An 18,882-nucleotide genomic window follows, 5' to 3' on the forward strand; every position below is an offset into this window, starting at 1 on the left:
TCTCTAGAGTCTAACTTCTTGAGTTCTTTGTATATATTGGATACTAGCCCACTATTGGATGTAGGATTGGTAAAGATCTTTTCTCAATCTGTTGGTTGCCCTTTTTATCCTATTTGACTGTCTTTTGCCTTACAGGAGCTTTATAATTTTATGAGGTCCCATTTGTCAGTTCTTGATCTTAGAGCATAAGCTATTGGTGTTCTGTTCAGGAACTTTTTCCACTATGCCCATGTGCTTGAGGCTCTTCCCCACTTTCTTTTCTATTGGTTTCAGTGTATCTGGTTTTATGTGGAGGTCCATGATCCACTTGGACTTGAGCTTTGTACAGGGAGATAAGAATGGATTAATTTGCATTCTTCTACATGTTGGTCACCAGTTGAACCTAGAGATGGCTCAATGGTTAAGAGCACCGACTGCTCTTCTGAAGGTCCTGAGTTCAAATCCCAGCAACCACATGGTAGCTCACAACCCTCTATAAGGAAATCTAACTCCCTCTTCTGGAGTGTCTAAAGACAGCTACAGTGTACTTACATAGAAAGAAAGAAAGAAAGAAAGAGAGAAAGAAAGAAAGAAAGAAAGAAAGAAAGAAAGAAAGAAAGAAAGAAAGAAAGAGAGAGAGAGACAGAGAGAGAGAGAGAGAGAAAGAAAGAGAGAGAGAGAGAAAGAGAGAGAAAGAGAGAAAGAAAATACTGTCTTTTTTCCACTGGATGATTTTAGCTCCTTTGTCAAAGATCAAGTGACCATATGTGTGTGGGTTCATTTCTGGGTCTTCAGTCCTACTCCATTGATCTACCTGCCTGTCTCTGTACCAATGCCATACAATTCTTATCACAATTGCTCTATAGTATAGCTTGAGACCAGGGATAGTGATTCCCCCAGAAGTTTTTTATTATTGAGAGTAGTTTTTGATATCCTGGGTTAGTGAAACCATCCTACAGTCCCACTCAGGTCTGTGGATCTCTTCAGCTGGAGGTTAGGTGGGACCTACAAAATAAACAGGTCGGGAGAACAAAAGAGACACGGATGCCAAGTAAATCTTTATCAAGGCATCTGTCTACTTGGGGGCATTTTGAGCTTATATAGGCAGGTAAGAAATGAAACTGAAAACTCCAGAAATAAAATATATGCATAACATAAATACAGTCTCAGACGTGGAGACGCTGAGATCTCTCAAACTCAGTTCTCAGGCAGTCAGGTTTGCTTACATTCAGCATGTCCTCAGGCAGTAGGCATGTCAGCAACCAGGTGTAGCTACCTCCAGAATCCTCAAAGGCAAAACTGCAGTGTAGTGGGTCATTGTTTAGGCCCAGCAGGTGTCTGCTTCCAGTCTCAGGCTGTCAGCTCTACCCGGGAGCTGAGGCAGGGGGGAGGGAGCCAACACTGGGTTTTGTTATTCCAAATGAATATGAGAATTGCTCTTTCTAACTCTATGAAGAATTGAGTTGAGATTTTAATGTGGATTTCATTGAATAAGTAGAACTCAGCAAGATGGCCATTTTTACTATATTAATCCTGCCAATCCACAAGCATGGGAAATCTTACCATCTTCTGAGGTCTTCTTGGATTTCTTCAGAGACTTGAAGTTCTTGTCATACAGATCTCTTTCACTTGCTTGGTTAGAGTCACACCAAGATTGATGTGTTGGAGTGGCGGGTCGCATCGGAACATATCACACTAGGCCCAAACAGTTCCACGTGTAAGAGGTTTAATTGAGAGGTAGTGGGGGTAGCGGCGCAGAAAGAGAGGAGACAGAGAGAGCAAGATGGAAGAATGTTCCTATATATATATATATATATATATATATATATATATATATATATATATGGGTTGTGACATAGCAGCCACAGGTAAAGGTGGGAGGTGAGCCCAATGGATTCTGGGAATATGGTGGCTGTTGCCCTGCAAACAGGTCTGTGGACCCGCCCATGTATCACCACAGGCTTTGGATGTTGTGATGCTAACATACCTCCCTTTTTGATATTATAAAGAGAAGGAAAGAAAAAGGGAAGGGGAAGCCGATGGTGAAAAGGGAATGAGGGCTTCCTGTCTCTTAAGCTACTTCCTGCTGTCTAGGGGCGTTGTCAATGGGGGTAGCTGGCTTTCACCATTGGGATTGACTTGGTAAATGTTTGTATCAGGTTCCTCTGTGGACAGTGGCTCATTTGTGGGCAGCGGCTGGTAATCCTGTAACAGGAGCTGATTGATAGTTTGGTTAGAAATTTTTTGTATTTGTCATTGAAGAAATGTAGAAACAAGATTAATGAGGCAGGGAGCAAATAATAACACCAGGAAGATGACTAGGAGAGGAGTTACAAACAGGAGTATCTACTTCCATATGGGGTTTTTAAAAATCCCAGAACTGGAGGTCTCACAGTCTCTGAAATTTTTTATGTGTGACTGTAGCTCCTGGATTTTATTTCTTACTATCCTGGATTGGTTGACATAGAAGCAGCATTCTTCTTGGAGGAACAGGCAAAGACCACCTTCTTTAGCTGTCAGGATATCTAGTCCCCGTCTGTTCTGAAGCACCATGGCTGCCAAAGAATCGATCTGTTTCTGGATAGTAAGCACAGTTTCAGACATTTTTTGAAAAAAGCTTTGAAACTGAGAAATGAATGTATTATATTGGATCATGGAAGTTGTTATCTCTGCAACTCCAGTACCAACACCTATGGCTATTCCTGTAGCAACCAAGAGTGGCACAACTTGGACTGCCCTCTTATGTTGGGCAGCTATCATTTCTACAACTGGGATTGGCAGGGGCTTGTTTCCCTGGATCACTCCCAGTTCAGGGAAAAGAAGTACTAATGTGCAAACTCCTGACCAGCTAGCAGGTAGGCAATGATATGCCAGAGTGTCACAAAGAATTGACGTGTTTTGGATTATAGGGCATTGTGGCAAAGATGATATATCAATGGTTATGGTTCTGTTGCAGTCTAGGGAGCTCAGCATTCCCACTGAATGAGTCCCAGAGGCTTTTAAACAGGTTGCCACACCAAAGAGAGGGACAGAGGTAAGATATGGAGTCATGGCGACACTGGAGCCAGGGCAGCTGACAAAGGGTAAGGTAAAGTTACTTGGCAGTATTACCAGAGACGCTGTAAGTGACAATTGTGAGTTAGTTCTAGGGGGTACACATAACCAGCACTCTTTAAAGCGTCCAGGTCTGGTAACATTAAGGAGTTGGTATGCCAAGGTCAAGGTCTGAAGTAAAAGGCGAAATGACAAGTTAGTACCATTTATGAGGGGTGATGTCAAAGAGATAAGGACATCAGAGGAGTGTTTGGTTATCTCCCCCACTTTTTCAATATTCAGGGGTTGGACAATTGAGACATATTTTCTCTGAATATGGATGGTACTTACTGGGGCCCCGGGCTGATTTTTACGATAAAGCTTACCAACAACTCCTGTCTCCCACCTGGAATCCTGTGGGTCTTGTATGTAGAAAAAGAGTGTCTTGCAATGTTGGTAGAAGAAATGATTGATCCGTGATCCTAGCATATGTATTTGACAAGACCAATATGGGCAGCCCCTATATTCGTCTGGCCATTTTTTACAATAATCTTCTGTCTGGTCAAAGCGAAAGCAAGTATAGAGATCATAATATTTAGATGGCATTACAGATACCTGGCATCCAGCTGTGGAGCAGTTTCTTGACCCTATTTGGAAAGACTTATCTGTGGGGGTTTCCTGAACCTCGAATCTCCAGATATAAGGGCTACCCTGGATAGAAATGAACAGGAGGGGGAGGATGAGAAACCCATGTCTAATCTAGTGAGGTCGAGCTCGGCTGTTGGAGTGGAGTCTCATTTTCTGGGATTGGGGACAAGGTAGGTGGTCTCGTTGTCCACTAGAGTTTAATAGAGCACGGTCCTGTTAAGATTGATGTGTATGAAGAAGAGTCATTTTTAGGTGGAGGAATGAAAGGTTTGAGGTGAGACAGATGGACCCAATTTGAGAGTCCCTCAAGTTTAGCAGCTGTAGGGGTCACAAGAATTACTTTAAAAGGGCCCTGCCACTTGAGAGAGAGAGGTGAGGGCCGATGACCTGGAGGGGATAGAAGGATTTGGTCTCCAATGTTGATAGGTAGTGGATAGGAGACAGTGCATGGCTGAGGTAGATGGTGGTCAGCAAAGTTCCATAGGAGAGAACGGAGGTTACAAAGTAATGGAGTAAGTAGATGGTCTGGGAGGGGAGAGCATTTAGGTGAAAGACCAGGAGTTAGGACTAGACATCCATACATGAGTTCAAAGGGAGAGATGAGGAAAGGTCACTTTGGGAGAGCTTGTAACCTGAAAAGAGCCAGGGGTAGGAGTTTTACCCAATCAAGGTGAAGTTCTTGTGACAGCTTAACAAGAGTGGTTTTTAAAGAGCGATTAGTTTTTTCTATCTTACTAGAAGATTGAGGGTGGAAAGGAATGTGAAAATGCCAGGGGATATCTAGGGCCTTAGATACGATTTGAGAGACTTGGGAAGTAAATTCAGGACCATTGTCTGATTGGAGAGAGGCTGGAACACCAAACCAGGGGATGATTTCTCAGAGGAGGAGATCAGAGACTGTTTGAGCCCTTTTGTTGAGTGGAAAATGCCTCTACCCACCCTGAGAAGGAGTCCACCAAGACCACAAGGTACTTGGCACACCTGACAGTGGGCATGCGGGTAAAGTCAAGTTGCCAGTCAGTTCCAGGAAGAGAACCTCTAGTCTGATGGGTAGGAAAAGGGGTGTTACGATACTTTGAGTTGGGGTCAGACTTTTGACAGATTTTGCAAGAAGCAGTGATAGATTTTAAGAAGCTTAAGTCCTCAGGAGTAGGCTGTAGAGAGAGAAAGGATTGAGCTTGGTACCTGGTAGAGTCCAGAAATTGGATGACAACCGAAGAATGGTGTTTAGCAACAGAGGGGTTTTGGATGTCCCAGACTCGGGGATCTACTTGAGAAGCTGGTAAAGGAAATAACATGGTAGTGTTAGTAGGTTGCCTGGCTAGGAGAAGGAGCAGAGGAACTGCTGGCGAGCCTGGGTTTAGGCGAATGTGGGGAGCAAAGGAAATAGAGGCTCCCAGCCTAGCTAGAAGATCCCTTCCCAATAAGGGGACAGGACATGTTGGCACTACCAAAAAGGAATGGGTGAAGGGTATGTAAAAATGTAGCTAAGTGGTGGGGTCTGAAGAGGGAAGTAAGGTTGTCCTCCTACCCTGACAATAGGAGAACTAGAAGAAGTGGACCCCCAAAACTCCGTCAGGACCAAGTAAGTGGCTCCAGTGTCCAAGAGGAAGGAGATGGACCGCCCACATACCACGATATTTACCCGGGGCTCCCTGCTAGTGATGGCAGTGGTCAGGTCAAGGGAGCTCGACCCTCCTCAGTCAGCCATAGCCAAGCCTAGGAGATCAGTTGGAGGGTTATCTGGGAGCGATGTCCCTTTGTTTTGCGTAACATGAGGGCAATCAACAGCCCAATGTCCCTCTTGATGGCACCTAGGGCATGGCCCTCTTGGCTTGTGGAAGTTAGGGCAGGATTTTGCCCAATGACCTTTTTTTACCACATTTGTAGCAGGTATCTAGTGGTCCCTAAGTCTTAGGAAACCATGAGTCCAGGGTAGTGGCTGGGGCTGGTCGGACAGCCTTTGCCAGCAAATGGTATTTCTGTTTGCGGATCCTATCATCTCTTCCATGGTACACTTTGAAGACCAGTGCTAAGACTTCTGCCTGTGGAGTTAAGGGTCTCCTCTCTAGTTTTTTAAGTTTAGCTCTTATGTCAGGGTAGCTCTGGGAAAAGAAGTAGGTCATCAGAAGTTGCTTACCTTCTGGGTTTTCAGAATCCAGATTGCTATGCTGCAATAAAGCCTTCATAAGGCGTTCTAAAAATTGAAATGGATTCTCCTGCTTGTCCTGGACAACTTCTTGGAGTTTTTCAAAATTTACGGGCTTTAAGGCTGCTTTTCTAAGACCAGCCAGAAGGCATGTAATGAACCTGTCTCTGGCTAAAATACCACCTGCAGAATTGTAATTCCACCGGGGACCCTGTTCCGGCACTGTCTCAGAGCCAATTGGGTATGTGTTGTCTGTTTGGTGAATCCCGTCTGCATTAGGCTCTTGCCTCTTCCCAGACTCGTCTGCGTTCCTCAGGAAGTAAGTTGTTAGTAAGGATCATATAAACATTATAGAAAGTCAAGCTGTAAGATTGAGTGATATACTGGAACTCTTTAATAAATTTGGAAGAGTTAGAAGTATAGGACCCCAGCCTGTTTTCTATTTGAGAAAGTTCACTAAGTGAGAACGGAACATGTACTCTGACAAGACCATCTACTCCAGCAACTTCCCTTAGAGGTAGGACTGTTGCTGGGTCAGGTGTCTCTGGGGAGGAAGGACTTGAAGGTTTGGCTGTAGCCTTAGAGCGGGTGACAGGAGGAGTGAAGGTAGCTGCCAATGTGGGGCCTTTGGAGCAGCCCACAGCTGGCACGGAAGGAGGGGGTCTAGAGAGGGAGAGCTAGCAGGCTCTGGAGCATCCTGGTGAGGAGAAACTGAGGCAGCAGTTTGGGTTTTTGGCGGCGTGGAGACAGGTTTGCAGCGAAAAGGGGGTGGTTCATTAGCTGGATCTAGCATTGTAGCGTCATCTAGAGGAGGTTGAGGTTGTGTAGATTTCATGGCTAAGTGAAGTTGGATTGGGGAACAAGAAGAGCACAAGGAGGGACTAGAACAGAGATAGATGAATGCTTGAACATAGGGAACCTCCTTCCATTTACCAGTTCGCTGGCAGTATGTATTAAGATCCCTTAAAATAGCTGGATCTAGGGTGCCATTAAGTGGCCACTTTGAACTCCCATCTAGTTGATATTTAATCCAGACCTTATTGCAGAGATATATTAATTTTGATGCCTTCAAGTCAGGTGTTAGCTTTAAAGATTTGAGATTTTTTTAGGAGACATCCCAATAGGGTGACTGGAGGTACTGTCGAAGACATTCTGGTATCCATTGGCGGGTGAATGGATGTTTGTACCAGCATCCTGAGAACAATCCAAGCACCAAAGAGTTAACAGCCAAGGCTAGTGGTTCAAGTCATCACGAGAAACCCCTAGTGGCTATCCAGCAGAGCCCGGCGGCCTGCTGTGGGAAGGCAACTCACCCTGGATCCAAGGTTTTTACGGCTGCTGGAGCCTGGTGAAAAAATTAGGAACGAGAGTTGCTTCCAAGGGAGGGGCAACCAATGGTAGAAGTCCTAAAGCATATGTCAGCTGGGGAGGCTTGACTGTAACCCCGTGGTTTCGAGAGAAGGTTGGCCAGGCCTTATCTGGAAAGCTGGAGGTCCTCCCCTTGACTGATCCTATTAATTAATATGCCGGTGTCTGTACGAGAGTTATAGCGGACTGGTAAATGGAAAACATGGGACTGAATGGGACCTGAGCGGGGCGCGACTCACGTGGTAAAAGCTTGTAGTCCTGCGGCACTTGGCTGCAGCTCCAGTATGTCCCACGGTGCCTGTTGTCTTTAGCTAGCAGTGGCTCCTACTCGCCAGTGAGGGGGCCGAGAACTCACGTACTGATAGCAGCCGCCTTTGTCGGTGCTGGGACCGCTCCACGTGGTCATGATCTCTGCCGGCCCTGCCGCAGGGCAGCGCAGCCAGTGCTTACGCAAACCGCCATGTCCCGGGTTTTGGCACCAAATGATGTGTTGGAGCAGCGCAGCGCATCAGAACGTACGACACTAGGCCCAGTTTCACATGTAAGAGGTTTAATTGAGAGGGAGTGGGGGTAGTGGTGCGGAAAGAAAAGAGAGAGAGAGAGAGCAAGATGGAGGAATGTTCCCGTGTGTGTGTGTGTGTGTGTGTGTGTGTGTGTGTGTGTGTGTGTGTGTGTGGATTGTGACGTAGCAGCCACAGGTAAAGGTGGGAGGTGAGCCCGATGGATTCTGGGAATATGGTGGCTGTTGTCCTGGCAACAGGTCTGTGGACCCGCCCATGTATCACCACAGGCTTTGGATGTCATGATGCTAACAAAGATATTTTATATTGTTTGTGACTGTTGTTATGTCTCCCTTTTCATTTCTGATTTTGTTAATTTGGATGCTGTCTCTGTATCCTCTGGTTAGTCTGGCTAAGGGTTTATCTATCTTGTTGGTTTTCTCAAAGAACCAGCTGCTGGTTTTGTTGATTCTTTGTATAGTTCTTTTTGTTTCTACGTGGTTGATTTCAAACCCTGAGTTTGATTAGTAGAGTGTTGTTCACTTTCCATGTATATGTGGGCTTTCTATTATATTTGTTGTTATTGAAGACCAGCTTTCATCCATGGTAATCTGATAGGATGGATGAAATTATTTTAATCTTCTTGTATTTGTTGAGGCCTGTTTTGTGACCAATCATATGGTCAATTTTGGAGAAGGTACCATGAGGTGTTGAGAAGAAGGTATATTCTTTTGTTTCAGGATGAAATGTTCTATAGATATCTGTTAAATCCATTTGGTTCATAACTTCTGTTAGTTTCACTGTGTCTCTGTTTAGTTTCTGTTTCCATGATCTGTCCTTTGCTAAGAATAGGGTTTTGAAGTCTCCCAGTATTATTGTGTGAGGTGCAAGGTGCTTTGAGCTGTAGTAAAGTTTCTTTAATGAATGTGGGTGCCCTTGCATTTGGAGCATAGATGTTCAGAATTGAGAGTTCATCTTGCTAGATTTTTCCTTTGACTAATATGAAGTGTCCCTCCTTATCTTTTTTGATAACTTTTGGTTGAAAGTCAATTTTATTCGATATTAGAATGGCTATTCCATTCTAATAATCAGCTTCTTTCTTGGGACCATTTGCTTGGAAAATTGTTTTCCAACCTTTAACTCTGAGGTAGTGTCTGCCTTTGTCACTGAGGTGCATTTCCTTTATGAAGCAAAATGCTGGGTTCTGTTTACGTATCCATTCTGTTAGTCTGTGTCTTTTGGGGGAAATTGAGTCCATAGATGTTAAGAGATATTAAGGAGAAGTGATTGTTGCTTCCTGTTATTTTTTGTTGTTAGAGGTAGAATTATGGTTTTGTGGCTATCTTCTTTTAGGTTTGTTGAAAGACGATTACTTTCTTGTTTTTTCTAGGGTGTAGTTTTCCTCCTTGTGTTGGAGTTTTCTATCTATTATCCTTTGTAGTGCTGGATTTATGGAAAGATACTGTGTAAATTTGGTTTTGTCATGGAATTTTTTGTTTGTTTTTCAAGAAAGGTTTTCTCTGTGTAACCCTGGCTGCCCTGGAACTCACTCTGTCGACCAGGCTGGCCTCAAACTCAGAAATCTGCCTGCCTTTGCCTCCCAAGTCCTGGGATTAAAGGCATCCACTATCATTACCTGGCTCGTCATGGAATATCTGGGTTTCTCCATTTATGATAATTGAGAGTTTTGCTGGGTATAGTAGTCTGGGCTGGCATTTGTGTTCTCTTAGGGTCTCTATGACATCTGCCCAGGATCTTCTGGCCTTTAGAGTCTCTTGTGAGACATCTGGTGTAATTCTGATTGGTCTGCCTTTATATCTTTATATGTTACTTAACCTCTTTCCCTTACTGCTTTTAATATTCTTTCTTTGTTTTGTGCATTTGGTGTTTTGATTATTATGTGACAGGAGGAATTTCTTTTCTGTTCCAATCTATTTGGAGTTCTGTAGGCTTCTTGTATGTTCATGGACATCTCTTTCTTCAGGTTAGGGAAGTTTTCTTCTATAATTTTGTTGAAGATATTTATTGACTCTTTAAGTTGGGCGTCTTCATTGTCTTCTATACCTCTTATCCTTAGGTTTGGTCCTTTCATTGTGTTCTGGATTTCCTGGATGTTTTGGGTTAGGAGCTTTTTGCATTTTACATTTTCTTTGACTGTTGTGTCAATGTTTTCTATGGTATCCTCTATCCCTGAGATTCTCTCTTCTAACTCTTGTATTTTGTTGGTGATGCTTGCATCTATAACTCCTGATCTCTTTCCTAGGTTTTCCATCTCCAGGATTGTCTCCCTTTGTGATTTCTTTATTGTTTCTATTTCCATTTTTCCTGGGTGTTTTTGTTCAATTCCTTCTCCTGTTTGGTTGTGTTTTCCTGTAGTTCTGTAAGGGATTTTTGTGTTTCTTTTTTAAGGGCTTCTAGCTGTGTACCTGTGTTTTTCTTTAAGGGAGTTATTTATGTCCTTCTTAAAGTCCTCTATCATCATGAGATGTGATTTTAAATCTGATTCTTGCTTTTCCATTGTGATGGGGTATCCAGGACTTGCTGTGGTGGGAGAACTGGATTCTGATGATGCCAAGTAACCTTGGTTTCTGTTGCTTATGTTCTTGTACTTTCCTCTTGCCATCTGGTTATCTCTGGTTCTACCTGGCCTTGCTGTCTCTGACTGGAGCTTGTCTCTCCTGTGATTCTGGTTGTGTCAGAACTCCTTAGAATCCTGCTGTCTCTGTGATCCTGTGAGTCTGGCATCCTGTGATCCTGAGATCCTGGGTCTGTCAGAGCTCCTGGGATTCAAGCTGCCTCTGGGTTCCTGAAATCCTGGTGTGACCAAGCTCCTGAGATCCTATTGTGTCAGAGCTCCTGGGAGTCAAACTTCCTCTTGGTATTATGGGACTGTGTGAGGAGCCAGTGCTCAAGGTCTGCTCAGGGCACAGTCTCAGACTGGAAGGAACCTATGCCACTGGCTGTGTGTGGTTCCTGTGTCCCTGGATCCTGGGAGTCCCAGTTATTCCAGGTGTTGGAGTGGACATTGTAGCCTCCTCACCTGTGATCCTGGGCATGTTAGAGCACCTGGGAATCGAGCTTCCTCTGTCTGTTGTGGGACTGGGTACAGATCCAGAGTCCAAGGTCTGCTTCAGGCACAGGCTCAGACTGGAAGGGTTACTTCGTATCTCAAAACAGGATACATATATTATTTCACAGTTTGAAGTTAGGTCTTCCACTTAGAGTCTTATCAGCTTTACACAGAGTGACAGTTGGAGCTACAACCTTATCCGTTATGTGATTTTAGTTTCTTAGCCAGGCAGTGGTGTTATATGCCTTTAATCCCAGGATTTGGGAGGCAGAAGCTGGCAGATCTCTGTGAGTTTAAGGCCAGCCTGATTTACAGAGTGAGTTCCAGAACAACCAGGACTACACAGAGAAAACCTGTCTCAAAACAAAATAAAAAAGAGTTTAGTTTCTTACAGTTATAGGACTGTCATCTTGGCAGTTTTCTGTGATCTCATGGAGGCCCCATTCAGGTTCTAGCTTCATAGCCCATGTCAGCTTTCATACTCAAAGACAAGACAAGGAAATATTTCTCCAGTCTATTATGATAATCTTATACACTGTAAAGTACTTGTGGGAACAACTATACCACTTCCTTTGCATACAACAGAATAAAGGCGGTGTGTGTGTGTACTGTATCCTATTGTATAATTATAGACATCATGATACTCAAATAAGAAGGATATGCATTAAAATTTGGGAAACTTGGAAGCTATCATAGAATTCTCTCTCCTACATTAAAGCGCTGATGTTTTTGTCATTTGTAATATCTTACTAGGTAGTTTTAACCACTGACATTTTCAAATATATGTTTTATATCTATATGTTGTATTTTGGCAGAAGTAGGGACATAGGTATGATACATAAATACAATTAGAAACATAATAAGTACTAAGTAGACAACTTGCCTGTCATGTTTCTCCTTCCCCTCCTGGGTCCCTGGGATCAAACATCAGGCTTGACATCCTGTGACTTCAACTCCTAAGCTATCGTGTGTGTGTGTGTGTGTGTGTGTGTGTGTGTGTGTGTGTTTATTCTTCTTTTCTCCCTGCCTTTACATGCTTTCATTTAAATATCTGAAATAGACAGGTATAGTAGTAGACACCTACTACTATAGGAGTAAGGAGGTGGAGGCAGCCGAAGCTGAGTTTCAAGCTCATCCTCAGCTACATAGTCAACTCAAAGTCAGCTTGAGCATGTGAGCCACTGTCTCAAAACAACAACAAAAGCCAAACAGAGTTGCAATGGTTTTATTCTCTTTGTTTTCTGGCTCTCTCACCTGTTAGGTTATATATATATACCTCTTAGTATAAAGTTAATTAGTTAGTTAGTTAGTATAATTTTTATATATAAACTGTTAGTTTTTACATATATTTTTATATTTTTTATAGTTCTCTTATATTAACTGATGCTTTTGGAAACAGGATATTTTCCCATTTCCCATGTCTAATATTGCCATTCACACCCTGCTCTCCATCCCTCAACAGCCTGAGAGGGAAGGCAAAGTGGGAGTGGCTGGGGGTAATGGAAACTCAGGCAACAGATGAGTGCAGGACAAACAGATTTCTATGGAAGACAGGCTTCATAGAGCAGATTGTTTAATTGGGAGGGATGGGGTAAGGGACAAGGGCTATTTAAACCTTTGGGGAGTGGGTAGAGGCTTTTAGGGTGAGCATACATCAAGGCTGGGGCTGAGGTGCTGGTAATGCCTTACTTGCATGAAAAGGAATTCCAGGTACTTGCTGGAAATTACCTTATAAGGAGAGAGGAAGTGTAAGCTGTAGCTGGGATACCAGGCTGCCTGGCTACCTCAAGGGCAGCAGAGGTGGAGGCCAAAAGTTTGTGCACCAGGACTTTCAGGGGAGGGAGTGGTCCTTATTCCTACCACTCTCGAGATGAGGAGATAAGATCTCTGCAGTTGGACATGCCTTGACCCCACTTCTGCTCCAGACTGACTGTTCCCAATACCTCAGCCTCAAACACTATCTATTGATATTTACCATCTTGTAGTGTTTAAAATATTTGCAGGTTCATTTCAAGCTATTTTTTAAAGGTTTTTGTGTGATGTATCAGTTTTAGAAAAAAAATGTAGTGAGAAATATAGCAGCCTTAAAAAAAAATCTCAAAAATGACAAAATTTTCCATATCTGCTTCTGAATTTTCCATCTCTTACAGTCTCACCTGTGGTGTGGCCTCTGGAAGCGCTGCTATATGTGGGGCTAATGCAAACAAAATGGCAAATAGCATTAGTATTATTATAAAAGTTGTTTTGATTTAAATGACTCCCTCCTTACAAAAAGTCTCCAGGGTTTCCAGAGACCCCTAAGGGACAAATTGAGAACTGTTAACCAAACTTTTCATACTTATTGGCATTCTTTATTACAGATTATTGCAGCAGGGTCTTATCTCCCTAATAATTTTATATTGTAAGGACCGATATTGGCTCAGAACTCCCAAGACCAAGTCCTTAACACAAAGGGAATTTATTTTTCCTAGAGGGATAAAGAGCACAGAATAAGAAACAAAGAGAAGACAGGGGAGAAGAGGAAAGGAGCAAAGGACAGGGGACAGGAACCTTGTCCCAGAGATGGGGACAAAGGACTGCCTCTGGATACAGAGGAGACAGGCATGGCCCATGGAAAATGGCTGCTTATAAAAGTACAAGGGGAAACCCATGTTAGGATGAGGTGTTTAATTTTAATTGTGCATGTTAATTAGGGCAGCTAAATTGGGCTCTTGATTGCTGGACTTCAATACTTTCATAGCTGGACTTTGGAAGTCAGCATCAGGAAGAGGAAGTGACCAAAAATGGGAGTAGACGTTGGTGGTAGCTTTAAGAATGTAATCTAATGGGTTTTAGCCAGGCAGAGGTGATGGGGAGAAGGGCAAGGCCTGCCAGAGCCATGCATGCCATGCCCAGGCTGCCCAGAAGCCCTTCATTCCCACCTTTTTGTTTTATTATTATGTCACTGGGTGTTGGGTAAGTGGGCTCTTTTGTCTCTGGTTGCTTCCTGATGATGCCTGATGACATTGATGTTAGGGGTCCAAGAAGATGGGTTTCTGGTCAAGGCCAGGAAGAGCAAGCAGTTTCACTTTTGTACCATAGGAAAATGTAGTTGTGAGGCTAGGATGTAGATCCCAAAGAACAGCTGTGGCTGTGGCTGTGGCTGTGGCTGTGGCTGTGGCTGTGGCTGTGGCTGGGTCTGGGGCTGGGTCTGGGGCTCGGGCTGGGTTGAGGCTGGAGCTAGGGCTGGTGTTGCTCAAGCAATCTATAGTTGATTTGAGATCTGTTGGGACAGATGGACTAGGGCAGGGTAAAGTTAAAGAATTTAGAGAATTTTTTCTCTTGGATGTCTATTTGAAACTTTTAGGTTCATAAGTAGTTGAGAAAAGGAATCTCAAGACCAGGGAAAGGGGAAGAGATGTCATCCATAGGAAAAGGCAGTATGCAAGAAAACTTGGTTCGGGAGTGCTTATCTGGAGTTTTGAGAGTTCTTCAGAAGAGCCAGGAGAATTTAGATTGGCTATATAAGGATAATTGGGAAACAACTATTATTTGAAAGTAGGTTTGGTTGTGTTGGGGAGAATACAATTTGTGAGTCTTTTGTTACATCAGAGTAGTCTTTCCTGGGGTCATTTAAGTAGATTTTGAAATTGAGATATTTTAAGATATTTTAAGATCGGGAGGCTCTTGGCAAACTGAGATGGAGGGTCTGTAACAGATTTGAGGAGTTGGTGGGGAAGGGTTGAGAGAACTTGGCTTTGGTTCCCAAAGTGGGACTTAGATGGTTAGGGGACAAGCAGTCAATAGTAGAGGTGGGACATAGCAACTGGGACTTAGCAATTGCCTTGATGATAATGGAAGCAGCAGTCTAATATGGTTGTCTGACAGGATGGAGCTGCTAGCTGTATAAGAAAATGTAGGCAGAAGTAGCTGAAGGACCTTGCTGTGTATTAGAAGAATGGGAGGAGGTCTTTGTGAGTTTCTGCCAGGAGTGAAGAAATCTTGGGAACCTTAGGGTGGAGAAAAGTGTGGATGAATTTCAGGGAGGACAGATAAGAAATGGGACTGACAAGTTTTCAATAAAAAAAGTTTGGAGGGATAAAATCTCTACAAAGGGGCTGTGGAGTCCTTTTTAAGTGAAGAGTTAGTTGAGGGAGAGAGTGGTGGGGAGAGAGTGTGAGAGGAGATCCTGGAGGTTCTGTCTTTGCCTTCAGCTTTAGCAGCTTGGGGAGAGCAGTACTCTGGAAACACTAAGTTATTTGTTTGATTGAGAGGTAGCAGAGAGGCTGTGGCAAGAGTGTATAGACACAGAGTCAGCCATAGATGGTGTTGTTTCGAGTTTTAGAGAGGTAGGGGACAGGGGAAAGGGTCAGTCTTATGCCTTCACTTATAAACTGTTGATGAATTTCATTTTAAAAATGTAATGCTATTAGCATTTCATGAAATGCATGAGTTTAAATATCTCAGAAGCTCAGAAGCAAAACCTGTGTGTGCTGCTGTTCCTTCCAGACTGAGTATGTGCAGGCAGACATCCCCATCCTAGCCCTGGGCTTCCTGCTTTACAGACTGAGCCTCTGGGTGTTGATGCTCCTGCCCACAGGTATAAACTTCTTGATAATTTGGACATGTTTTCATGTTTTTACAGATCAACTAGACTCATTATTCCTCTTCAATAGGCTTGCTCAATTCCCTTGCTCCATTATTATAAGTCTTTACTGCCTATGTTCTCCTATCAGTAAAACAAAATTTACTTATCTGGTACTTATTTGTGACACACATGTTGAAGCACTATGCAGGTAATGATAAATCAAAGCTCTATACGTAAAAAGCCTCTTTTAGAGCCAGCATGGTGGTTCACACCTGTAGTCTCTGTACATGGACCACCACAAGTTCAAGCCCAGCCTGGGCTGCATAATGGGTTCCAAGCCTGCCTGAGCTACAAAGTGAGACATTATCTCAAACAAACAAACAAATCTGTGACTCTAATTGAGAGTATATTTATTTTTTATTTAAGCTGATTTATAAGCAAAGGTTATGAGGCATGAACTCTGAGCCAAGGCTGGTGCTCTCCTTCTGAGACTTCCCATGGTAAGCTAGAGACTTACAGTCGATCCATAAGCTTCACCTCCATGCTGGGCAGTAGGATCATAATAAAATTTGTACAGTCTAGAGAGAGAAGACAGCTTAGAGGAAAGAACCCCAAAAGTTGAGAAGATGATGATGAGATGACTTGGATGTCATACATGACGAGCAGGGATTGCAGAGAAGTGACATTTGAGGAAGATGATGATGAGATGACTTGGATGTCATACATGGCGAGCAGGGATTGCAGAGAAGTGACATTTGAGGAATCCGTATTTGTGTCTTTTCTATCCTACAGATATTAAGAGAATAAACCTCCCCAAAGAAAAATCTGAGATTCAAAGGGCTTCACAGTTACCTAACCAGCCTCCTGCCCGAATAGGGTCAAGTCCATGGACTCCAAAAGTCCACTATGGAAGCTCAACCAGGAGAGAAAAGAAATCCTCAACACAAACTGTTCAATCTGTCAAAGTCCCCAAGAAGAACCCAGTGCCATTCAAGAACACGGTTAAACCACTAACTCAGGACTTTCAACACAGCAGATCATCCACCAGGGAAACTTCCTTAAAAACCTCAGAGGCCACCTTGAAGGATGGTGAAAAAGCAAGACCCTTCACAGAGGAATCCCATTTCAAAACCCACCAAAAGACTTCCATGTGGGATTCTTCTGAAGAAAGCTATGATACATTAGATTCTGTCACTTCCAATACCTCCTATAGGATGCTTTTAAAGAAGAAATAGCCATGTCCCCTTCTTTTTCTCTTCTCTAAGTGTGGTGATGGTAGGGTGTGGTCAAGAAGGCTCACATCTAGACCACTGAGGCTTTCAGGAGCAGCACTCTGGCCCAGCTCCTCTCCAGGATGTACTTGAGGAGACAGGCCAGGGCAAACAGTGGTCCCCAGTCATGGGCCTGGAGCTGGTCATTCTCTGGGTCTGCAGGACTGTCTCATCTTACACTTCTGCTGCTCTCCCTGCTGAAGGAGTGTCTAGTCCCGTCAGCTTATAATAAAGGCAAGCTCTCAGGAAGCCAGTGTGTTGTCTGCCCCTCTGTGGTCGCCTAGGCTGAGAAAGACTGTGGGGTGGTGCAGTAGTGCCATTTTCCAAAGTCAGGGAAGGAGAGGTGTCATAGACATGAGCCAAGATAAAGCTCTCATCCCACCCTCATTTTCTGATCTGTGTGCAGTGGGTTGCTCCCTAATGCCTGAGTTTCACTAGATTCCTGGTGGGCATAAGCAGTGGCCCTCAGCCTTGAGTGAAATTTAGAACTGGATCCCTGTCAGCACAGAGAGAAGCTCAAAGAAGGCAGGCCCAGGATCCAGGAAGTACAATGTTTTAAAAAATAAATATAAAAGATATACCATTAATCAGACTTATGCATAAGCTCTAGAGTCTGTCACTATAAATACATGTTGACATTTCCCACAGAGAAGAGTCAATCTATATCAAGAATCAAAATAAATATAAATATTTGTAAGTGCAGATATTTAATTCTTCAAGGTTAAAGACAATATGATGAACTAAATAAACTTACTCACACAGTAATAGTTCTTGGGATTCAGGGAAGAAAGTTATTTCACAATTAGAAGAAATCTGAGACTAGGGCTGTAATGCAGTGGAACACTCACCATGTGTGTGAGTCCCTAAGGTCCCTCCCAGTGCACAAGAAGTGTGTGTGTGTGGGGGGGGACAAAATAATAACATTCGGTTGTGAAAAAATAGGTTGTTTCTTTGCTTGTTTGTTTGTCTTAATCTTAAAACAGGCTTTTGCTAAGTTTTCAAGATTGGCAACACTTGTAATCCTCCTGCCTCAACTTCCTAGGGATCTGGGGTTATAGGGCTGCATTGTCTTCCAGGCTATATCAATAGTCTTAAATATTGTATTTATTCTCTCTCTCTCTCTCTCTCTCTCTCTCTCTCTCTTTCTCTCTCTCTGTGTGTGTGTGTGTGTGTGTGTGTGTTTACATACATACACTTGCACGAATATGCTGTAGAAGCCAAAAGATAACATTGGCCATCATTTCTCAGAAGCTGTCTTCCTTGTCTCTCAGTGGCCAGGAGCTCACCAATTAGGCTAGGCTGGCTGGGCAGCAAACTCAAGAATCCCTCCCCAGGTCTAGAGGAGCATAAGCCGCCACCCACCTCACCTGGCTTTTACTCCTTCCTTCCTTCCTTCCTTTTTTTTTTTAATTGTATTATTTGTATTTATGTGTGTGTGGAAGAGGTCTGTGTGTGTGAGTGCTGGTGGCAGCCAGAAGCATCAGAGCCCGTGGAGCTAGAGTTAAGAGGCTGCCTGATATGCATGCTGGGAATTGGACTCCAGTCCTCAGGAGTGATCTTAGCCACAGAGCCATCACCAGTTCAACACACCAGATTTGGTTTTACTTTGTTTTTAGTACACTCTGAGATAGAACTCAGGTCTGCATGCCTGCCAACGAAAGCACTTTACCAACAGAACCCTGATTTCTTCAATCCTTACATTTATTTATTGCTTTAAAAAAATCATCATAAATGACCAGACAGGTGATGCTCAACTGAAACACAGCACTCCAGAATCAGAGACAGGGGGACTGTGAATTGGAAGACATCCTGGAACACTGACATTTTGAGTTCCTGCCTCACATAAATAAATAAAGGTTATAATAAAATGCACACAACAAGGTTGATTATTTTAACCATCTTTAGGTATTGTACTGGTACATTAAGCGCATTCACATAGTTGTAAATTATCACAGTTCATATCCAAAACTTTTTAACTTGCATCATATACTAAATGGGCTGTAAACAAATAAACAGAGACCACTAAGGAGCATGTGGGGGTAATCTCTTTTTGAGCTCTGTCTGAGCAATGACTTTTTAACTATGATGCCAAGAACACGAGTAACAAAACCAAGAACAGATAAGTGGCTCTGTGTCAAACTGAAGCTTCTGCACAGGAAAGGAAACAGTCATCAACAGGTAGATGACCTGTGCGCTGGGGGAGCTACAGGAAGAACAACCACAAACCACAGGAACTCAGGAAGAAGGAAGACCAAAAGGTGGACAGTGCATTCCTTCTTAAAAGGAGGAACCAAATA

The 18,882-nt window shown here is 43.3% G+C and overlaps 1 protein-coding gene across 4 annotated transcripts in view; it reads left to right on the plus strand.

Moving 5' to 3' along the window:
• Gdpd4 (glycerophosphodiester phosphodiesterase domain containing 4) overlaps positions 1 to 18,882 on the plus strand; it is a 152,810-nt gene that overhangs the window by 105,461 nt on the left and 28,467 nt on the right. For 3 of the 4 annotated variants that reach the window (XM_031387435.1, XM_031387438.1, XM_031387436.1), the window contains one exon: positions 16,107 to 16,834. The exons of the other annotated variant lie outside the window; for it this stretch is intronic. In XM_031387435.1, coding sequence (XP_031243295.1) covers positions 16,107 to 16,549 — 443 coding nt within the window. In that variant the 3' untranslated portion in view covers positions 16,550 to 16,834. Of the gene's footprint in view, positions 1 to 16,106; positions 16,835 to 18,882 lie in introns of those variants that run through there. 4 annotated transcript variants of the gene reach the window in all.

This window comes from Mastomys coucha, unplaced genomic scaffold (assembly GCF_008632895.1).
Source record: "Mastomys coucha isolate ucsf_1 unplaced genomic scaffold, UCSF_Mcou_1 pScaffold21, whole genome shotgun sequence".
In the NCBI taxonomy this organism is placed as follows: Eukaryota; Metazoa; Chordata; class Mammalia; order Rodentia; family Muridae; genus Mastomys; species Mastomys coucha.